Source organism: Sphaeramia orbicularis, chromosome 21 (genome assembly GCF_902148855.1).
Source record: "Sphaeramia orbicularis chromosome 21, fSphaOr1.1, whole genome shotgun sequence".
NCBI classification, from domain to species: Eukaryota; Metazoa; Chordata; class Actinopteri; order Kurtiformes; family Apogonidae; genus Sphaeramia; species Sphaeramia orbicularis.
Window position 1 is genome coordinate 52,849,406 of NC_043977.1, and position 23,003 is coordinate 52,872,408.

The following is a 23,003-nucleotide window of genomic DNA, read 5'->3' on the forward strand; positions in this document are numbered from 1 at the left end:
GAGGAAGAAGAGTCACAGTCACATGTCACATGATTGATCACATGTCCGTATCCTCACATGTGAGGATACGGACATGTGACCAATCAAAACAAAGTTCTGCAGTGAGTGGTGCTAAGACATTGAGAGAGAGAGAGCTGAGTAACTAAAGGGGGGGAAAATTTGGGCTCTCCCTCGATGGGAGCCGGCTCTTCTGATTCACTCCAAAGCATCGGCTCTCGGGGTCGACTCTTATGAGTACAACCCATCACTAGTTGGAAGTTCTACTAAGACAGTAACTAATATTCTAGTCACATCTGTTCAACTCTAAAACTAACCACACATGTAACACACCACCGAAATATGCACGGTAATTATGCCTCTGTCGTCAAGTAATTAGGTCAATTATTATTAGCAAGTGAAGTAATTCTGACTAGCACCATATGATACCAGGTGACTCTGCTATATTTAGGTCTTACCCTTCATCCAGGAGATGTGAGGATGGGGGCTGCCTGCTGGTAGACAACTCAGGGTGACCGGATCCCCTTCCAGTAGGACATGATCTCTCAGTTTAATATGGAACACCGGAGGGAAATCTAGGAGAAATAGGAGGGTTGGATTAATTAAGGCATTTGTAATGTCTTTATTATACTGCGTTCATCCAGACCTTTCCCCACAATATCATTCTGAAACAATGGGTGGATGGATGGATGGATGGATGGATGGATGGATGGATGACGGACGGACGGACGGACGGACGGACGGACGGACAGACGGACAGACAGACAGACAGACAGACAGACAGACAGACAGACAGACAGACAGACAGACAGACAGATAGATAGATAGATAGATAGATAGATAGATAGATAGATAGATAGATAGATAGATAGATAGATAGATAGATAGATAGATAGATAGATAGCCTGAGGGAAATTCAAGTATTCAGCAGCTTTGCATACAGCACAAGAAGACAAAAAACAAACACCAAAACACAACAGTGGGTTGGTAACCAGGCTGATATTAAGGTTAGTATATACACTCTAAAATACACTTGCTACAGAACTACCTCTAAAAGAGCTTCCTGTACAATACTGTAAATCAGGGGTCTCAAAAATGTGGCCCGGGGGCCAAATGCGTCCTGCCAAAGGTTCCAATCTGGCCCGTGGGATGAATTTGCAAAATGCAAAAATTCCACACATTCATTTTAGTTCAGGTTCCACATACAGACCGATATGATCTGAGGTAAAACATCCTACGAAAAAATAATGACTCCATATTTTCTTCTCAGTTTGATGTGAAGAAAATATTACATTATGTCTATAAATAATGACAACTTCAAATTGTTGTCCATGTTTTAGTACAAAAAAAATAACATTAAATTATGAAAATATTTACATTTACAAACTATCCTGTAACAATAAAATGTGAATAACCTGAACAAATATAAACAACCTGAAATGTCTAAAGAAAACTAGGCACAATTTTAATAGTTTTCTGCCTGTTACTAAGTGTTTAGTGTCTTTGTAGATCTGATCCATAATGCACATGTAAAAATGGTGAGTTGAGGCAGAATATTGTTAATATTGCACTTATTTTTCTTAAGAAATTTCAGTTTTTTCAAGTTATACATATGTTTTTTGTTTGGATAGTTTATGAAAGTAAGTATTTTCGTAATTTAATGGGCGTTTTTTGCACTAAAATAAAGACAAAAATTTGGAGTTGTCATTATTTATAGGTTATTATGTTAACATTTTACTGGTCTGGCCCACTGGAAATCAAATCAGGCTGAATGTGGCCCCTGAAAGAAAATGTATTTACACATTTCAGGTGAAACAGTGATTTAAGTGTAACAGTTATTTAAGTGATTTACGATGGTTTGAAAACAAGTCATAATCGTTCCAGGTGCTGCTAAGCCAAAGACGCCAAAGATACAACGACAGTCCCTACATGAAAAATCATGGCAATTTTCACATGTAGCTGCTACATCATTGGCAACCTCCAATGACAAGGCTTGTTTCAACAAACTACTTCCCACGAATCAGATTAATCCATACCTGTAACTGATATACAATGATAACTTCTACCCCATAAACTCTTACTTTATTATTATTGAAGTCGACTTTCACCCCTACTTCATTTGGTCCGGACTTTCTCTCTTTTCATTTTGTTCTGAACCAAATTTGAAATCACAGTGTGAAGCAACCAGACTTTGGACGACGCAAAAGAGATGGTCTCAAACTGGATAAAAAAGGATCATTGTTCTTTTCATTTAAGGTAAAACTCTTGATGGTTCAGACTTCACAATATTAAATTGTAGCAAAAAACTAAATCATAAGAAAATGAACCTTTAAATTGAGTTAGATTGACAATAAACCAATGTCTACACTTAGTTACACTGGCTACCCATAGCTGCCCGCATCAAATTCAAATCATTAATGTTAGCCTACAAAGTTCTCCATGGGCTGCTCCTACCTACTTAGGTGCACTGATTACAGCTTATGTTGCCCCACAACCACTCCACTCGTCTATGGAATGTTGTCTGGCAGTCCCGAAACCTTGCACAAGACAATCCAGGCTCTTTTCATGGGTCGTTCCACATTGGTGGAACAATCTACCAAGCACTACCAGAACAGGGGCGTCCCTACCTGTCTTCAAGAAGCTCTTGAAGACCCAGCTCTTCAGAGAGCACCTCCTGTCCTAGCACCTTCAAATATTCCATTTTAAATGTATTATCATGTGTATTCTGTTGTTTTTACTTAGTATTTTTATTTCACTGTTTTTAAGTGTACAGCTGCTTTTACGTCTTTTTAATCTATTCTTGTATTTTAGTCTATTATTTTGCTGTTTATTCTTCTGTATGACACTGTTTTAATTGTACAGCTGTTTTAAGTTTTTATCCTATTCTTGTATTTTTTTGTCATTTTTGTTTTTTCCCCTGTAAGTCGCTTTGGAAAAAAGCATCTACCAAATAAATATAAATGTAATATAATGTCTACAAACAAATCAATGTCAGGTAGAGGGAGTACAGGCTGGTAAAGGATGGGAGGATGTCACAAAACTTTAGTCTATTCCTAAAATTATAGAGTGAAAGAAAACCTAACTGGACCAAATGTATACCATGTAAAAAAACACATGAACCTTGGTTTTGACTTTGACTTTCAGGTGTGGAAACTCTCATTTTACTCATACACGTGTAACTCACCAGAGGCCAATTTTGAGTATTGGCGTGAACGTAGGGAACTATTTTCTCTGGAGATTGCTGTTGGTATATCAGGCTGTGACACCGTCTTGTCTCGCCTGCCTCTTGTCAGGCCCCACCGGTCCCAGCGAGATCTACGTTCACCCTCAATACCTTCAAAAGTAAAAACAATTAACTCTTTTAATCATTCATTATGGATTTGACAAAATAAAAAAAAAATGTAACAAGAGAAGTAAATTATTGTTGTGCACCTTTTGATGTATCTGATTTCAGGCTGGACATAGAGTCCAAAGACTCTGATGATGCACCATTACTAGCCTGAGATGCCAACTGGTTCTGAGGAACACTAGTAACCTTCAAACCACGGCTTTCAGATGTTGAACGGCGAAGCATGGAGAGAATGGGTGTTCTCTTTGTGTCCTTGTCCTCTGATGCTCTCCTTTCCTCCGAGTAACTGCGAATTCTGGTAGAAATGCCCGCCACTGTTGATTCGATCTTCCTACGCATTGCCAAGACTGGTGATTCATTAGATTTCTTAAGTTCCTTATCATCTTTTTCCACAGAAGTACCACCTCCACCATCCATAGACGCCATCTCCACCTCTTTTTCTTTTTGTGACCCTCTGTAACCAAGAGTCCAGGAAAGTCTATGTCTGGAAGCAAATGAATCTTGATCTTTAGTCATTTCATCTTTGCGCTCAGCTGATGGCGTTCTCTTCAGGCGCATGGAAAGCCTTCTCATGAAACCTTGGTCCTTTTGAGCCTCACGAAGATCCTGTACTGACTTTGACTTCTCCTCAAGTCTCCTTGGTGCCAGTTCAAGTGGTGCACCAATTGGCCCAGGTCTATATATCTCTTCACCTGTTTCTGTAGAGTCTGAGGAAGTTGGTTTGTCTTCATTTTTTGTTCGGGACAGAAACTTCAGACTTCTTGAAAGGGAAGACTCACGCTTTTTGAACCGGGCTTCAAATACCTCTTCTGAGGTAATGTCTTCAAACTCAGCTCCTGCTGAGAGGTCTTGCTGTGAAGAGGAATGTGTGGCAGTCTTTGGTGGACTGGGCTCTTTAGTTATCATTTCCGGTGATGCCACCCTCGAGTACACAGCAGGATGCTCAGTGGTTGAAATGATGATTGGCTGTGGACCAGGTATAGCAGAAGACATAGCGGTAGTCAAAGATGTAGGTCCAAATGGTTCAGTTAATGCTGCAGACGTTGAACTGGCTGAAGCGGTAATGGGTGAGGAGGGGTCTAAAGGTGTTTCATGAGAAGGCTGAAGTGATGGGACCATTATGGTCTGCATAATACTAGCATAAGCTGAAGTCCTACCATCTGGAAGAACAGTTTTTGGAGCAGGCGAGGGGGTTACATAGGTTGACGCACCATTTTCAGGGGCATTGGGATATTCTTCTGTTGGTCTCAACAAAACAGAACTAGTAGCTATGAACATCTCAGATGATTTAGCAGGCATGTTTACTTCCTCTTCTACCTTTTCTTTGGCTATCTCTACATTCTCTTTAGCACTTGTCTCAGCAACTCTGTCAGTTATTTCCGTTACTTCTTCCGCTACCTTTTCCTTTTCTTCTTGCTCTTTTTCTGCTTCTTCTTCCTCCATTTTCTCTGGTTGCCCAGAGTTTTGAGCCACAAGAGGAGGTGTGGGGACTCTCTGGCTAATAAACTCTGATTCCATCATTGGTTCTTCTGATATGCTCATGTCCTTTTCTGAAAACCCACTTGTGCTTGATCTCTCATCAAAATTACTATCTGTAGTAAGACCGTCCATTTTTTCATTTATAGTCTCATCAAGTTTTGGCTCTCTATCCATGAAAGATTCCTCACTTTCTGTTTTGGTGGGACTGTCCTGCACTAGAGATTCTGGAGTTGGTGGTTTTGGTGAAGGGTCTCTGGGGGTCACTGGACGGGAGTCGAACTTTGTTTGCTCAGTAAGAGATGACATAGATATAGCTTCCTTAAGTCGTCTCTCTTCAACGGTTGCTAGGGGAATTTCCAAAGGAGCTCCTGAACGGCGGTGTAAAGCTATGGGTTCTGAATCACCTTGACTGAAAGAAGCACTTTTACGCAGCACTTTGGGTTTAGGAGCTTCATCTCTTGGTGAGTCACTGGACGCAGCTCTAATTAGTGGAGGTGGACCCAAACGAGCAATTCGGGGATAGCGATCTGACAATATAGCACGTTTTTCATCTCCCATTGCTAATGTCTCCAACAGAGGGCCCCGCAGTCCACTCATCTTGTTGTCCACATTCCCACCACGAAGCAGCCTCTGTCTCATCAACTCCAATTTTAGAGCGTAATCTTCTTGACTCATCATGGCAGTTCCTGGGCTGGTGCTCCTCCTGGGTAATTCCATAGAAACAGCTTTTTTGAGAACCCTTTTGCCTTCGTCCGGGTTTCCCTCTCCAGCTCCTTCCTCAGGTGTAATCCGGAGCAGCAGTGCGCTGTCGGCCGAGCCCCCACGCCTCAGCTCCCCTCTTCGACGCCCACCCTCCGGTTTGTCTGACTCCATGCTCGAACCCCTACGCAGAGGTTTCCTTGACAGCTCTGACTTCTGTGGCAGATCAGCAGGAGTTTCTTCCCCAGAGGCACCTCTGTCATTGTCTTGGGATGACATTTTCCTCAGGCGTCCTTTACCTGTTAATTCTTCTTTATCTGTTTCCATGGGTTCACACTCCAATGACTCCTGGACAGGAGACTCAGACCATTTACCCGTTCCATTCTGTTTCCCTTTTTCCTGCTCATTGGTCTGGATTTCATTAAGTGACATCCTTGATCCAGAAAATTCCATGTTAAGTGGCATTGGAATGAAGGGTAATTCATCAATGTCTTCATCAGAGTCTGAAGATGATGATGGCAAAGGCGAGCCCTCTTTAAGGTGCCTTGGGACTGCGATGGAGATATGGCTGGACGTATCGTTCAACAGCTCCGGTATGGACCTCATTACCATCTTTGATTTATAGCTGATTAAAGAACGCTAAAAAAGCAATAAGGAAAAAGCTAAAATGAAATTGTATGATGATATTAAAATAACAACAAGATTATGAACTACATGAAAACTAGAATTACAAATTTGGAAACATAAAAAAAAAAAACCTCACCTGCCATTTTCTGCGTGATACAAACTTCTTCAAGGCCTCTGTACTTATAGCTTTCCCTTTGCTAAGAGTCTATAAAACAAAATATGTAATGCAATGAGAATACATTCATTTTGGGACTGTGCTCAGTGTCGTCAATTAAGGTGAATTAAAAAAGAATCCACTCCTAATTTAGTGTTGAGTTTTTCCACTGTAGACAACTTATCGTACCTTGAACCAGGGGTGTCTGAGACATTCCTGAGTATCAGGTCTCCTAAAGCAAAGTTAATAAGATATTAGAATCGGTATTAGTCTTTGAAGAAATGAGTAGGCATGGCGTCTAATGTTCACAGAAGAATGTAGCTGTCATAAACTGTACAGTGTCTCTGTAATGAGCTTTAGTTTTATAGGTGACTCTATGTAAGGTGTGTTTAAAGTAATGTATGAAAAAGCTAGTATAAGAATAACGGCAAAAGCTGATGACTTCTGTGCGCGTGTGTCTACACTATTAACAAGAATCATAGCTGAAATAACTTTGATTTTCTTTTTCTTTTTTGGTGGGCGTCGTTCATCAAAACAATTATAAATCAATGTCATATTCTTTGGAGCAGGGATGTCAAACTCATTTTAGTTCAGGGGCCACATTCAGCCTAATATGACAGATAGTGGGCTGGACCAGTAAAATAATAGGATAAAAACTTATAAATAATATCATCTCCAAAGTTTTCTTTATGCTTTTGAGTGAAAAAAGTAAAATTCCATAATGAACATGTTTACATCTACGAACTTTACTTGAACACAACATGAACAAATATGAGCAACCTGAAAATTCTCAAGAAAAATATTTGCAATTTTAACAATATTGCACCAGAGCTTATCATTTATACATGTGCATCACAACTTACAGTGGATTTACAAATACACAAAACATTTAGTAACAGGCAGAATATTGGTACAGTTCCACTTACTTCTCTTAAGACATTTCAGGCTGTTCTTATTTGTTCAGGTTATTCACATTTTTTGTCAAAGGCTAGTCTGTAAATGTAAATATTTTTGTGTAATTTTACTTTGTTTACACTAAAACAAAGAGAAAGAGAAAATAGCTTTTTAAATTATTTATAGGTTATTTTGATAGTATTTTACCGGTCTTACCCACTTCAGATTGAATTGACCTAAAATGATTTTAACGTCCTTGACTGTTAATATCTTCAGTGTAATTTTTGGATTTCACAAATTTATCCCACGGGCCAAATTGGATCCTTTGGCGGGCTGCATGTTTGACACCTGTGCTTTGGAGCTTTTTACTGGTGTAAAAATCCTTTTTTAGTTTCAAAATTCAATTCATTTTACATCATCCAACAGATTGTAAACTAGCTAGTAGTGGCAAAACATGTTTATTGTGACTCCCACAGTGTACATATATATATTTGTGTGGTTACTGAATATTTATGTAAATTCTGGCGCTCTTTCCATTTTAAAAACTGTGTGTGTGTCTTCTGTGTCCTTCAGACGCTCAGTATCATTTTCAGTTACTCACAGCCGATCTGCCACCAGCAGCTTGATGATGAAACCTTTCGCCTCACGGCACAGATCTGCAAACATGCTCTCTTCGAAGGCCACGTTATAGTTCCTTATGTTCAGAACAGAGCTGCGGTCGTTTTCCCCGGCAAACGGAGAGACTCCTGTCAGACTGAAATAGAAACAACAATTACATTTAATGAGGTACCTGCGAAAAGACACGCTTGGATCGACATCAGAGTGAGAGTCAGAATCAGAATACTTTTTTAATCCCACGGGGAAAATATTGAGTGTTCCAGTCGCTCCATGTAAGTATAATAAGTAGCAGGACAGAAATGATCAATACAACACCTTATAACCACATAATTATAATTACACACCATATATTTGCACACTCATGTATATTTCTTTAATTGTCATATTGTTCATATATTGTCTGGTACATATTGTACAAATTGCTGTTCGAATTTTGAGTCTTAATAAAGCGTTTTGTGTATATATTAGTGCTGTCAAACAATTAAACAGTTTAATCAGATTAATCACAGGGTTGCTGTGGATTAATTTTGATTGAATATCATTCATTTTTTATCTAAATTAATTGTGTTGCATTTTGCATGGGCAAACAGACTCAATAAAGAAGAGAATATGTCTACACTTAACAGGTTTGTCCAAGCTGGGCGATGCATTAGCCGAAGTGCTAGAAGAATACCTGACTAATGTATGCTTTGCGTTAATGGTATTTTAACCTGAAAAGAAAGCTTCCTGCAGAGTCTTTTTTCTTTTTTTAATTTATTAGTCATAGTTAACAAGACATTGTGGAGAGAAAAACAACAACAACACATAAACAAAGGGAAAATCAAACAAATAAACAAACAAACAAAAAAACGACAGAATATTGACAAACAACAACAACATCATATACAATGAAAAAGATAATAAATATAAATGGCAACTAAACACTATAGCTTGGTTAGGGGCGATAGGGAAAAGGGGAAGAGGGGAGTGTGAATGAAAGTGGGAAAGAGAGAGGGGGGAGTGAGGGGGAAAATAATAATTGTTGTAATTATACAAAAATACATAATAATAATAATACCAGTAGTCTAATTTCCTGGTATTATTGTGGCGGCGGTAGCGGTGGTAGCAGTCACAATACAACAATGAGTTAAATAATTTAATATTTGTAATAGTGTATTTGTATCAGTTACTATCTGTTTTGAGTTTATATGAATTAATTTAAATTAATATGGCTATGGGGGGGGGGGGGGGGCACCATCAACACCCCCTGCAGAGTGTCTAATACTTTATGTGGGGACGACAATGTCAGGCTGAAAAATGAATTCAAATGATTGTACTCACCACAGATAGGTGATAACTCCAACTGGCCTAGAAAAGGAAAGAACAATAGAAAAACACAGTCAATTAAAGAAGCTAAACTAAACCTGTTTCCTGTTATTGTGAACACATTTACCAGATGTCAGTTGCTGTTGATACTGGGGTCTGATTGACAATTTCAGGTGCAACAAACTCAGGTGTGCCGTATTTGCAGTACTGGGCCTCATCAGGTGTAACCTCTACTGCGTTACCGAAGTCACAGATCCGGATCTGGTCACTTTGTGAATCGGCCATAAGGATGTTATCAGGCTACGAAGAAGAAGGAGGAGGAGAACAAGCTGTCATTGTGTGTGTATCAGTTCATAGACTGGATGAAAGTGGATCTGGGACACACTGGCATTCATTTTCTTCTCATTTCTACATGCTCTCTGGGAGTGGAAGGATGGACATCTGGGGTTACCTTGATGTCCAGATGTAAGATGTTGAGGTGATGAAGGTAGTCCACTCCTTCAAGCAGCTGCCTCATACATGAACGTACCTGGTGGACCCAAAAGATAATAGTACACATACGAATGATCACACACTCAGGTACAAAACACAAAAACATCGTCTGAAACTGATGTGCTTTGTACACACTTACATCTGACTCCATTATTGTAGATTTCTTTGTAAATCTGTCAAGCAGCTCTTCGTGGCATCTTTGACATTATTAAGGCTGGATTTGATTTGTTTGTGATGCTTTCACAAGTACTGGTGCACACATGTCATTTTTATATTAACCCTTTCATGCATGAATTCTGAAAAAAAGTATTTAGATTTTTTTTTTAGATTAATTTTATTTGTCAATATTAGACTATTAAAGTTGAAATGCATTTTGAGACTGAGGAGTATATAAATTTAGGCTTTTTTTTAATTAAATAATTTCCTATATATTGGAAACGTCATGATGCAACAGTTTTTTCAGATGCACTTTAAAAAATTTTATGGAATGTCCTTTGTGGTGGACAGTTTTTTTTGTTTGTTTTTTTTTTTAATAAAGCTGTGAAGCTCTTGTTCAATCATGGACAGTAAACCTATGTCTGGGTCCGAGGAGTTAAACTTTAGCAGATCCCAGATCAGTCCACATTCTTCAAACTCAGATGATCCTTTAGTTCATTGTACGTCTGAGGGTCTGTACAGACTGAACCCATGTGGTTTGGACTATAGTACCTTTAGAACCCTTTGGAAAGTCGGTTCAACTATGGGTCCACTAAAGTGGACATCATGAATGAAAGGGTTAAATAAGCACATTTAAGACAACAAAATTGTTCATAGAAAATGTGTCAGACAAATATGTCTTTCCTCATTATAATATATATGTATATATATATATATATATATATATATATATATATATATATATATATATATATATGGTCTTATGATTTGTGGATGATTCTTTCCATGACTTACACTCTGTTACCTTCTTGGCAGGTAAACAGAAAATTTATCAACAACCCATCATTATTATTATTATTATTATTATTAGTAGTAGTAGTAGTAGTAGTAGTAGTAGTAGTAGTAGTAGTAGTAGTAGTAGTGACAGGAGTATTTATTTATTTATTTATTTTTAAAGTATTGCATCATGCATTTGCACAAAAATTATTGACATATACTTAGCATCACTTAGAGCAGACAATAATAAATGAATAAAATCAGATGTATAACTTCTTAATCATTCTTGTTGTGTTCATTCCATTATTGTTATGTCTAGAAAACATCCCAGTAGTCAGTTGCTAAGTCTGGAGGCATTAAAGGTAATATTAGTATCAGCTGGTTACAGCAAAGTATTTATTCATTTGCCAAATCCAACTACATTTGGCCCTTGCAGGTGTTAGTCTTGACCCTATTTAGATTCCATTCTATAATAATAATAATAATAATAATAATAATAATAATAATAATAATAATAATAATAATACATTTTATTTGTATAGCGTTTTTCATAGAACTCAAAGACACTTTACATAAAGCAGATAAAAACAGAAACCAAACACATTGAAAACAGATAAAAGCAGGTGCAAAAGGCAGGTATATGAATATAAAACAATTAAACATTAAAAGCAATCTTAAATAAATGAGTTTTTAAAAGGGATTTGAAGGTATTAGACTACGTTCAGGATACTTTTCAGTGATGATGACCACTGCATTCTTTTTCTCGAAGGCGTCCTGAAAGTAAAGGATCCTCTCGTGGTCCAGTTTGGACAGCAGTCTCATCTCCCTCAGAGCAGACGCCTTCTTCTTGGCTCTTGTGGAGATGAACTTAGCTGCATACTCCATTTTCCCTGCTTTCTGGGTCACACGTTTAATGTACGAAAATGTACCCCTGGGAAGAAATAAACGCATTTAACTCCTTTTCATAAACAGCAAAGTCCACATTACTTAGAACTATGTTCAGTTAAACTGGATCATACAGTAAGTGTGGAAGCTCATTTCTGCCACTGCCATGAAACAACAGTGTTTCCAACTCCACAGTAAGAAAAGCAGCTATTGGCTCTCTTCCTAAATGACATCATCACCTAATTTGCATAACTGTCAATGTGCATGTATTTGTAATGAACAATGTAGGACAGAGGAATAACAGTGTTAGAAACAAAAAGTGAGAATAAAAACCTAAATATGTTTAGAACTACAACTAAATATGTTTAAAACTACAAATGAACTATAATCTGTCAATTCTTTATTTCTTTAATGTCCTAATTCCAACCGTCCTCCTTTATCTGGGCTTGGGGACTGACTAAAGTGACCCAAAAGAGACACTCTGGACCAGTTACTGAAGTTATTTGTTTGTTTGTTTGTTTCATTTTTAGCTTCATTTTCTTCAGTTTGGTTCCGTTTTTAACCTTTCAGTCCACTTAGGCGACGACAAGTCACGGTAAAACACAAACATTAGAACCAGAATTTTCAGTCTATGTTAACGATCTAAAAGGACCAAAAAGAGACAGAGTAAACTGTCAATGTCAATGGGACTGATTTATATTCAGTGATTTGTTTTAGATAAACAACATTACGTGTTTTCACGTCAGACTCTCCAAAAGTCTCCAACAACAGCAGTAAAAGGGGATAGATTTGTCAGTAGAGGCTTTTTGGATAAAGAGTCTCTAGAGGGGTCTGAAAAACAGCGGCCACGCCAGTTTTCAGATGCACAATAACCACATATTACCACTAGGGTACACTAAAGTACATGCACCACTGTTTTAAAATATTAAGTTAAATTCAAATAAAAATACACAGTATGCGTTTTCACTCATGACATATTAATATTATATATATATTATACAACATATATATAAATATTAATATTATACATACTGTATATTATACAACACACATATACATATTAATATTATACATATATTATATAACATACTGTAGGTTCAGAAAAGGCTCAGACTGCAGCTACAAAAGTGGAGCATCATGGGACAGTTAACAGCCACAGTCAGTTCATTATGGATTTGTCTTTGTGTCATTAGTTTGACAAAAGTTACTAACACAGTGGCGGAAATGGGCTTCCATAAGTAAAACTACGTTTCTACAGCCACTAAAGTATGGACTTTCAAATATGGAGGGCTTACCGTCCGATTTCTTTGTGGATGTCGTAGAAGTCAGTCAGTCTACGCATTTTCCTTAGAATCGTCTCCTCATCGTCCATTGGTTCCTCTTTAATTTTAGCTAATATAAAAAATTTGGATTAGATCACAGAAATTGTACAGGCTTCTCATCAGTACAAGGAATTTAGTGATGTGTGCAAGATGTTGATGATGATGATGATGATGATGATGATGATGATGATGATGATGATGGCGTTGTGTGTTTCCCAGTAAACGTGTCATCAGCAGAGGGTTTGTGGGTTTTGGATAGGGGTGTTAGAAAATATCGGTACTGTATCAATATTAAAAAGTACTGTATCGATATTTTTTAGGTATTTATTCAAATGTAGATATGGCGGAGGTTCATTTTTATTTTTTGTTTTTCTTATTTCTTATGTTTATCTTATTTCTTATTATTTAACACTGTTTTCCAAAAAAATATTTATTTGAAGCATCCTAAAAGCACTTTATACTGTCTGAGAGGCAGATGGTAGTTCCTTTGTTGGACCCGAACAAAACTAATGCTCTGATGTTAGTTCTGAACTAATAGAATATGAACATTTGAACAGGATCTTAAACTGTAATGTCTGTAAAACATAACTTAAGTTTTAACAGAGGAAAATTTTGTGATATAGCATTAGATCCTGTTGTGCTCAAATAAAAATGTGTTTAGTATTTGAACATATTTCTGGTGTAATTCCATTTTTCCAGGAAATAATCATTTCAAAAAAAGAAACAAACAAAAAATTGCCTTTTTAACAGTATCATGATATATCGTGATCCTAGTATTGTGATATGTATTGTATTGCCAGATTCTTGCCAATACACACCCCTAGTTTTGGACAGAACGACCTCTTACCTTCATGAATGGTGAGTTCAGCTTTACAGGACACAGACCCTGCCAGGTTCCTGGCGGTGCAGGTGTACACCCCAGAGTCTTCTGGACGAGCGTTTAACACCACCAAGGAACACTCATTATCATCATACACAAATGTGTAATGGCTGCTCTCCGACAGCAAGATATCATTCTGAAAACAAGTAAAAGATCTTTAGGCTCCAGGACAGGGCTGTCAAAGTCATGTTAGTTCAGGGTCCACATTCAGACCAGTATGATCTAAAGTGGACCGGGCCAGGACAATAATAACAATGAAAAAAGTCACATTTAAGTAAAAGTTACATTATGAAAATGTTTACATTTGCAAAGTTTCCTTAAAAATGTGAATAACATAAAAAACTTGACATGTTGTAAGTAAAATTTTTGTAATTTTACCAATATTCTGCCTCAGTTTATCATTTCCACATGTACATTAAAACTTCCAGATCCCAGTGGATCTACAAATATGCTAAACATTTAATAACAGACGGAATATTGGTACACTTACACATACTTATCTTAAGACATTTCAGGTTGTTCATATTTGTTCAGATTATTCACATTTTTTGTGAAAGGATAGTTTGTAAATGTAAATATTTTCACGTAATTTATTAAGCTAAAACAAAGAAAGATCCGGAGTTGTCATTATTTGTAAGTTGTGATGATAGTATTTTAATATTTGACTGGTCTGATCCACTGTAGATCATATCGGTCTGAATGTGGAACCTGAACTAAACTGATCGTTAATATCTTCAGTGTAATTTTTGCATTTCACTAATTCATCCCCCAGGCCGAACTGAACCCTTTGTCGGGCCGGTTTGGCCCACGGGCCATATGTTTGACACCTGTGCTCTAGGATGTCTGACTTTTTTGCTTGTTTTCTAGCTGGTGGCATTTATGCTGCCTTCAGGGGCCACTGGTGAATTCGAAATTACAAGTGTGATATGTTCAAGTGCTTTTGTTGTCGTAAGGAAATGAAAAATAACTGACGCACAATTTATGGTGACCTGCTACTTGGGTAAAAGAGTTTTGGACGTGTTCATTCATCTGATACAGCATTTTTTTTTTTTTTTTTAATAATTTTTTTCAGGTATATTAGGTACTCTATAAATTCTATAAATATGCAAATCATCAGCTAACAGAAGCAGAACATTAATAAAAGCATTGTTTATCATTTGCCATGAATCTTTCATTGCTCTCCGCCACGTTGAAAAGGTCAAAGGTTATTTTCATCTCGGTGGATCATGGATCTAATTTTTCCCCATTCTCCAGTGGATGAATATGACATGAGGGGGCGTTCATGTGCAATTTTCGAATTCGTAACTATCATTACCATCATTCCCACAGCATGTAAAGGCAGGATCAGTTACAGCACTGTCGCCTACAAGTAGGTGAGTCAATGTCTTGAAGTTAGTGTAATCTGCAATGTGACCACTAGATGCCACTAAATAATACACAATGAATGTTTAAAGGAGATGTTTGAGCCCAGGCAAAGTAATTATAATTTAAGCGGAACTGAAATCTACAAGAAAATTAAGTGTAGAACAAACATAAAAAGCCAATGTATCTCCATTAGAGGGGTACGTCTGTGGAATAATCTGGAGCAAAACTTAAAAATGTCTTCTTCAATTTGTGCATTTAAAATGACGTATAAATCCACTATGATAACAAAATACAGAACATTATCTGAATAAGTGAAAATCTAGTTATACACAGAAGTACGCATAAAATAAGATATCATTGTAGTTAATTGGTTATCATGATAAGAAGATATTATCACATTTATTGATTATTGTATTTGGAGTAAATATTTAAAGTGCATATAAATATTATAGTTTATATTAAAAAACCACTGATTATGCAAATCTGATTGTGTGTGAGGGGACTAAAAAAGTGTATGTGAATGGTTTGTATGGATGTTTTGTGTTATTGTAAAAATATACACAGGAAAATGTGTGTTAACAAAGCAAAGGAAGTGGATCTAGTTTGATTATTAGTTTGTAAAAAGGGGGTGGAGTCAATAAGTTATACTTCTTCCCACTCCTTTTTGAGTGCAGAAAATTTTTTTTTGACTATGTTGTAGGATTTTTTGTTATCTGATGATTCTATGTACTAGAAATAAAACTACTACTACTACTCAATTGAGTGAAACTATAGTTTGTTTGTTTTTTTACAACCAGTTTTTTTAATGCTATTCCCTGATATTGACCAAACAGAGTTTATAAGTGGGTGTTTTCTTCTGTCGTTTGTTGTTTGCAGTTCTTTGTAATTATAATTTTTTGAGTCCAAAAAAAGTGGGAGTAACCAATGTTCAAAAGTTAAACATGCAATTCTTCTGACAGAATTCTGAAAGCATCCAGTTTCCAAGTCAAATATTAGATACCAAGTACAAATATTACCAGATAACAGAAATGACTAACAGTGCTACCTCAGTCTGTCTCACTGAAAAAAAGATGCAATTATTTATGATTATTTCTAAGGTCCTAATAACTTCATGAAAAGTACCGGTAATAGGAAAAGGAATAAAAAAAAAACAAAACCTTAAACCACAGGATATCAGGAATGGGTTTTCCTTCCACAACCACAGCAAAACGAGGGGTCTCCCCAGCACAAACGTCCAGGTCCTCCATGATGGTTTCAAATGTGGGCGGAGCTGCAGAAGGAGGAGAAACGTAACTGGACCATGTTAGATCCACTTAAGATGGGTTTAGGCCAGTGGCTCTCAGACTTTTTCTGTGGGCCCCCCTTTGGAGGATGAAAAATCTGCAGGTCCCCCTCAACCCCAACAACATTGGAACTGGTGCAATTCTAACTTTTATTGAAAGAAACATCAATATTGTAACGATACTTTTTTATTTTTCTTGAATAATTTGTGCAAAATTAAAAACAATAATTCGATTTTTGCTTAAATAAAACTAATAAACTCAACCAGACTGCTCCGAGACAATATTTAAAGTTCCTTTTTTTAGACCAACAAACATGTTGGTTTCACAGATGAACATGTGACCAATATCAGTGGGTCAATGAGCCCGTTTCCATTGGACATCTGAGAACATTAAAGTCCAAACTGGTCCGAAACACAAACATGTGTGTCCATGTGTCTTTTCCAGTCTAGTCCTTGTCCAAACCTAAACTCTTTGTCTAGTCTAGTGACAGATCACCATGGCAGCAGATTGGTTTGATGGACGTCCATAAAATGAGTCCAGGGTGCTCCAACCATCAAACATTAGTTCCACCTGATACATGTTCTAACCCAGGGGTCGGAAACCTGCGGCTCCGGAGCTTCATGCGTCTCTTCATCTTCCTTGTAGTGGCTCCTCCCTTTACTGTGGTCAAACCAGCCGCTAGCGTTTTTCTTGTGCGATACTCATTCGACAGTTATGGTAAATGAGCTGCATGGAGTGAATGTGCCTTCAACAGCAAAAGCAAGGGCTCATTTATGCTCTACGTTAAAGACGCAGACGGACGCAGGGTTCTGTCCGTCCTTTGAATATTACTCATGTAATTCTGTCCGTTTTCCGGGAGCTTGCGGATGTGAACCCAGACGGAGAATATGGAGCAGTACAACTGGGAACTGTGGAGGCAGTGTTGAGTTTTGAAGAGAATCATTTCCATAAATAGCGATACTTTTCATAGAGCGACTGTATGAGTATGAGTACTGTGTACTCTTAGGGTAATCCTACAACAGATTCCTTTCCAAGCTACAAGTGTGTTTTTTCATCTGAAATAGGCTTTAAGACTAAATTCAATGATGAATAAAATATTTTTTCCAATAAGTACCTCATGAATTTGGTATATTTGGTATTAGTACTTCATATACTATTAGTACAAATACTATGAACTACTTTTACTATATACTTTTGGAGTAATAATACTCAAAAATCCCTTCCAAGCTCCAAAAGTGTTTGTTTTTTTGTCTGAAATAGTGTAAAAGACTAAATTCAATGATGAATAAAATAATTTTTTCCAATAAGTGCCTCATGAATTTGGTATATTTGGTATTAGTACTTCATATACTACTAGCACAAATACTATGAACTACTTTTACTATATACTTTTGGAGTAATAATACTCAAAAATCCCTTCCAAGCTCCAAAAGTGTTTGTTTTTTTGTCTGAAATAGTGTAAAAGACTAAATTCAATGATGAATAAAATAATTTTTTCCAATAAGTGCCTCATGAATTTGGTATATTTGGTATTAGTACTTCATATACTATTAGCAAAAATACTATTAAATACTTTTACTGTGTACTTTTGGAGTAATCACACTCCAGAATCCATTCCACACTGCACTTCTGTTTGTTGTATTCGGTGGTTGTAACAGATAAAATGTAAAAAAAGATGAAAACTTTTAAAAGTTTATAAGCTCTGTTATCGTTTGCAGCTCCAGACTATTTTTTTTTGGCAGAAGAGGGGGCAAAATGGCTCTGACTGATAATAAAGGTCGCAGACCCCTGTTCTAACCTGAATAACAAAAAAACACCCAGGAGTGATCCCATGAATCTGGAATTTCCCCATTGTGGGACAAATAAAGGATTTCTTATCTTATTATCTTATGACCCCCCTGGAAAGACTTCACACACGCCCCCAGGGCCCCCCTCCCCCACAGTTTGAGAACCACTGGTTTAGGTTTAGAACCCTGATGGACAGACACGTACCTGCCATCTCCACACTGAACGTGCAGCTGTCACTGCCGTGTTTATTGGAGGCTACAAACATCATCTCTCCAACATCAGCACTCTTGACTTTCAGCAGCTTCAGCGTGTGCTGGTCATCGTCAGGCATCGTCATCTCATACAGGCCCGGTCTGTTGGACAGAACCACGCCCTTCCTGTGGAAAAGAGGTGCAGAAAAGAGGTGAGTTGTGATCTGGGGTAGGAGGTCCTGCTCTGTCCACCACCAGGATCAGCCACTGGTACATGTTTATATTGAGGACTTGCAGCTGACGTAACTGGTCATGTGATTGTTGTTTACACCGCCATATTGGTAGGCACGCTATCTGGATCCAGAGAGTCAGAACTGCTGCTTTATATCGCATTTTTCTTTAGACTCGTGTTTGCGTGTTTTGTTATTTGTGAGTATGTCTGCTTGTGATAAAGGCACCATAGATGAGTTTCAGTGTTTACTAACAACAGTGATGCACGCGCAACTCTGAGGCAAAAACAGGAGTACCAGCTCCAGCCGGCTCACATCAGCCATGTACACCTCCAGGCTCTGCCCTGGAACTCGTGAACGAGCCGATATGTTAGCTCTAAAACGGTCCATTAACTGTCTCTGCCCAAAAGCCGATCCCATCTTCTCTTTCATGGCCGCACAATTTGACTTGACCGCATCGGGAAGGCTGTCCCATAGTAGAGAAGCAGACTGTCACAGACGGGTGGAGAGTATTGTCACCAGCTCCCCGCTGAACTCACCGGTGTCGCCCACCGTAGCTCCGACTGCCACTTCCAGCTGAGGAAACTCAAAGGGAGCAGGTAGATCCACAATCACTCTGTCTCTGTAGGATGATAGGCCAGGGGAAGCCCTCCTGGTAGGTTTAAAGGGGTCTTCATCACCGTACCACATGATGACAAGTCTTTTTTTCCATGCCGCTAGGTGCAACAAGCACGCAGGCTAACTATGCTGAGAAGCTACACTAACCGCAGTAATAACTATAAACAGCGGTCCGCAGAACAGAACCACTGCTGCCACCAATGGAACCCAGCTGTCTTTCTGCCTAATTTATAACTGGTGAAAGCTAAGTAATAAACGGCACACAGGAGTTTAGCAGGTCCATCGTTTAACACGTTGTACGATCCAAGGAAAGCTTGCCTACCAATATGGCGTTGTAAACAGCAAACCACGTGATCATGTGACGTATGTGCAAAACCTCAATACACTGCACATGTGACGTTTGACTCCACCCCCTTTGGTTCTGATTCCAGGACACATTCACTGTCACATTTTTGTAGCCCCACAATGTTTATGTAGTGTCACAATAAGGTTCATCATATTTGTTCCATCCATAGTTGTATTTATTTTGGATTATCGATGATGGAGAATCAGACCGATGCATCAAGTCTAGGGTTGTGTATTGGCAAGAATCTGGCGATATGATACAAATCACAATACTAGGATCACGATACGATATATCATGATATATCATGATACTGTTTGTTTCTTCTTTTTAAAGATTATTTCCTTGAAGAATTGAATTACACCAGAAATATGCACAAATACTAAACACATTTTTGTTTGATCACAACAGGATCTAATGCAATATCACAAAATGTTCCTGTGTTCAAACTTAAATTCTGTTTTACAGACATTACAGTTTAAGATCCTGTTCAAATGTTCATATTATATTCATTCATAACTAACATCATAACATGATTTTTGTGCAATCCCAATAAAGGAACTAACATTATTTAATAAAACAGCGTTAAATAATAATAAATAAGATACAAACAAAACCCAAAAAACCCAAAAATGAACCTCGGCCATATCTGCATTTGAATAAATACCTAAAAATATCAATACAGTACTTTTTAATATTGATACAGTATTGTGAAACAAAATATTGTGATATATTGTAGAACCGATATTTTCTTACACCCCTAACCAAGTCCTCATCAAATTCCACATTAGAGTCTGGACTTTATGGAGGTCTAATCTATGTGTAAATAATGTCTGATTCTCCTGACCCATTCTGTCACAAACCTGATGACCCTGATCAGTCCTGGTATCGTCCAATCTTTTTGATGTTAAAGACATGAGAGGACACTGACTGCAGTTAGAGTTCAACAAACAGTCTGGACTAAAAACAGGACCCGCCTGGATTTAACTAAGCAAATAGTTCCAGTCCTTCCATGGGTCAGTGCTGCAGTGGTTCAGAATGTTCCAGCTCTAGCAGGTTATTGAACTCTAACTGCAGTCAGTGTCCTCTCATGTCTTTAACGTCATAAACAGAATTTATTCATTTCATTCATTTGTAAGATTTATTCTCAAGCTAACATGCTGATAAGGAAGTTTTCTATGTGCTCTGATTCAGTGAAGTGTTCTCTGTTCAGAACCTACATCACACCATTATATACTGCTCAATTGTGGTCAGACTATAAGAAAATGAGTTTGCAGAGGTTCAAGATAGCCCATAATGATGCAATGAGGTTGCTACCTCGTGTCCCTCGGTGGCATAGTGACAGTCAACAGTTTGTGACCACAGGAGTGCCAACTTGTGAGGAACTATTAAGACAGTTGATGTTTAGTTTTATGTGTCGTCTGGATGAATCAGATAACCACATTATAGAAGCCCTAGTTATCCCCCTGAAAAGCTGCTATTGTTTCATTTCTAAACTGAGACGGCATTGGTGTAATAGTTTTTATATTTTATAATGTGCATAATTTTTGTATCTCCTTTTTATTCTTTTTATTCTGTATGTTGTGTGCTTGTGGTTTATGGACTTGTGTCTGCAATAAAGTTTATTACACTGGTCAACAACAAATTTATTGTTTAAGTTTTTTGAGCTGATTTAGGATAATTTTGGTGTGCTGAATCCAAAAATCATATTAATTTTGCTCAATCAGGTCAACTTTCTGAACTATGCTAAATATTGGCTTTTTAACATTTTTGCTTACATTTATGGGCATTTTCACATCGTATGATACAAAATTCTTTCATATTTCTTGCAATAAACAAGTTCTGAAGATTTTACTTTTTGCCAATTTATGATTAATGGTTCTTTTAATATTACAGGTGAATGAAATGGCTTCGACTAGAAGATCTTGCAAAAATAAGCCTGACGTATTCTGCTACATCTGCGGTGAATACACCATTGTACCTAACAGGAATCAAGTCACAAGTTTCATAAAGTGTGCGTACCAATCTTATTTTGGTATTAATTATTATATTTTGTGAGAAGATCAAATTTTTCAAAATCAAATTAGCAAAAAAACCTGACCTGATTGACAAAAACAGATGTCATTTTTGGATTTAGCGGTGCAAAATGGTCCTAATTCAGTTGAAAAAACCTAGACAACTTGCAAAAAACATTTTTTTGGAACCCAGTGTTATTATTTCACTAAAGCAGGTTCTTCTTCAGCTAAAGGCCGTGGACGGTCATTTGTTCTGATATACTTTCAAACATAGAGCAGCGCTGATGAGTCCCTTCTATGGGTGTGTATTGGCACAAATCTGGCGATACGATACAAATTACAATACTAGGATCATGATACAATATATCACAATATATCATGATACTGTTAAAAAGGCAATTTTTTGTTTGTTTCTTTTTTTTGTTTGTTTTTTTAAAGATTATTTCCTGGAAGAATTGAATTACACCCAAAATATGTACAAATACTGAACAAATTTTTATTTAATCGGAACAGGATCTAGTGCTGTATCACCAAATGTTTCTAATTCTCCTAGTTTCCAAAAGAACTAACATCTGCCACTCTCAGACAATAAAAAGTACTTTTAGGATGCTTCAAGTAACCATTAAACAGTGTTAAATGATAATAAGTAAGGTACAAACAATAAAGAAAACCAAAAACCAAAAATGAACCTCCATTATATCTGCATTTGAATAAATACCTAAAAATATCGATAGAGTACTTTTTATTATCGATACAGTGAAATGAAATATCGCAATATATTGCAGAACCGATATTTTCTTACATCCCTTGTCCCTTCACTTGTCAGTCCAATACTTGTGGGTTCTAACACCCCAACACCACTGAGGAACTCCCACCAGCATAGAACAGTAATGAATGTCTATTTAAAGTGATGGAAAATTCACATGAATTTCACACTGACAGTTAAGACTAAAGTCTCACTTCAAAAACTGAGACCTGTATCTGATTTAGGACCACCTATGGACAGGGCTCGAAACAGAAGAGAAGAAAAGAAAATCCAATAAGAGTAAAGTATAAACATGTAAAACTTAAATACCTTTTCCAGAGGACAGCAGCATTCACATGGTTTAAGGTGACGGTGATGGTGACTGACTGGTTTTCCATCACATATACAATATCTGGTTTATCTGTGATCACTGGAGCCTCCTGGAGATAAGGACCTTCACGGAAAAGACACATTGAACACCCAGATGACATTTACATAGGCCATTACACTGATGCATGAGCTGACACTAGGCCTGTAACGGTACACAAAATTTTCGGTTCGGTACGTTTTTGGTTTTCAAAAGTTTTTTTTTTTTTTTTTTTTTTTCAGTTCGGTACAGGAAGAAAAAAAAAACCTCAAAATGCCTTTAATGCATCTATTATGAATTTTTGAACATTTTTCCCCAAATGTTTGGAGACAATAGAATATAGAAAAAATGGAATAATATAATTCTGCTGCTATAAATCAAATAGAAAATAAAATAAATAAAATATTACTAAATGTATTTTAAA

The 23,003-nt window shown here is 37.2% G+C and overlaps 1 protein-coding gene across 1 annotated transcript in view; it reads right to left on the bottom strand.

Moving 5' to 3' along the window:
• spegb (striated muscle enriched protein kinase b) overlaps window positions 1-23,003 on the bottom strand; it is a 62,191-nt gene that overhangs the window by 15,081 nt on the left and 24,107 nt on the right. Inside the window, exons 14-29 of the mRNA XM_030125093.1 lie at window positions 22,543-22,666; window positions 18,275-18,447; window positions 16,157-16,269; window positions 13,602-13,770; window positions 12,728-12,824; window positions 11,278-11,478; window positions 9,754-9,811; window positions 9,574-9,651; window positions 9,250-9,422; window positions 9,138-9,164; window positions 7,801-7,953; window positions 6,495-6,537; window positions 6,288-6,356; window positions 3,430-6,163; window positions 3,182-3,331; window positions 456-572 (exon numbers count right to left, since the gene is read on the bottom strand). Of these exons, the coding sequence (XP_029980953.1) occupies window positions 456-572; window positions 3,182-3,331; window positions 3,430-6,163; window positions 6,288-6,356; window positions 6,495-6,537; window positions 7,801-7,953; window positions 9,138-9,164; window positions 9,250-9,422; window positions 9,574-9,651; window positions 9,754-9,811; window positions 11,278-11,478; window positions 12,728-12,824; window positions 13,602-13,770; window positions 16,157-16,269; window positions 18,275-18,447; window positions 22,543-22,666 (4,479 nt within the window). The remainder of the gene's footprint in view (window positions 1-455; window positions 573-3,181; window positions 3,332-3,429; window positions 6,164-6,287; window positions 6,357-6,494; window positions 6,538-7,800; window positions 7,954-9,137; window positions 9,165-9,249; window positions 9,423-9,573; window positions 9,652-9,753; window positions 9,812-11,277; window positions 11,479-12,727; window positions 12,825-13,601; window positions 13,771-16,156; window positions 16,270-18,274; window positions 18,448-22,542; window positions 22,667-23,003) is intronic.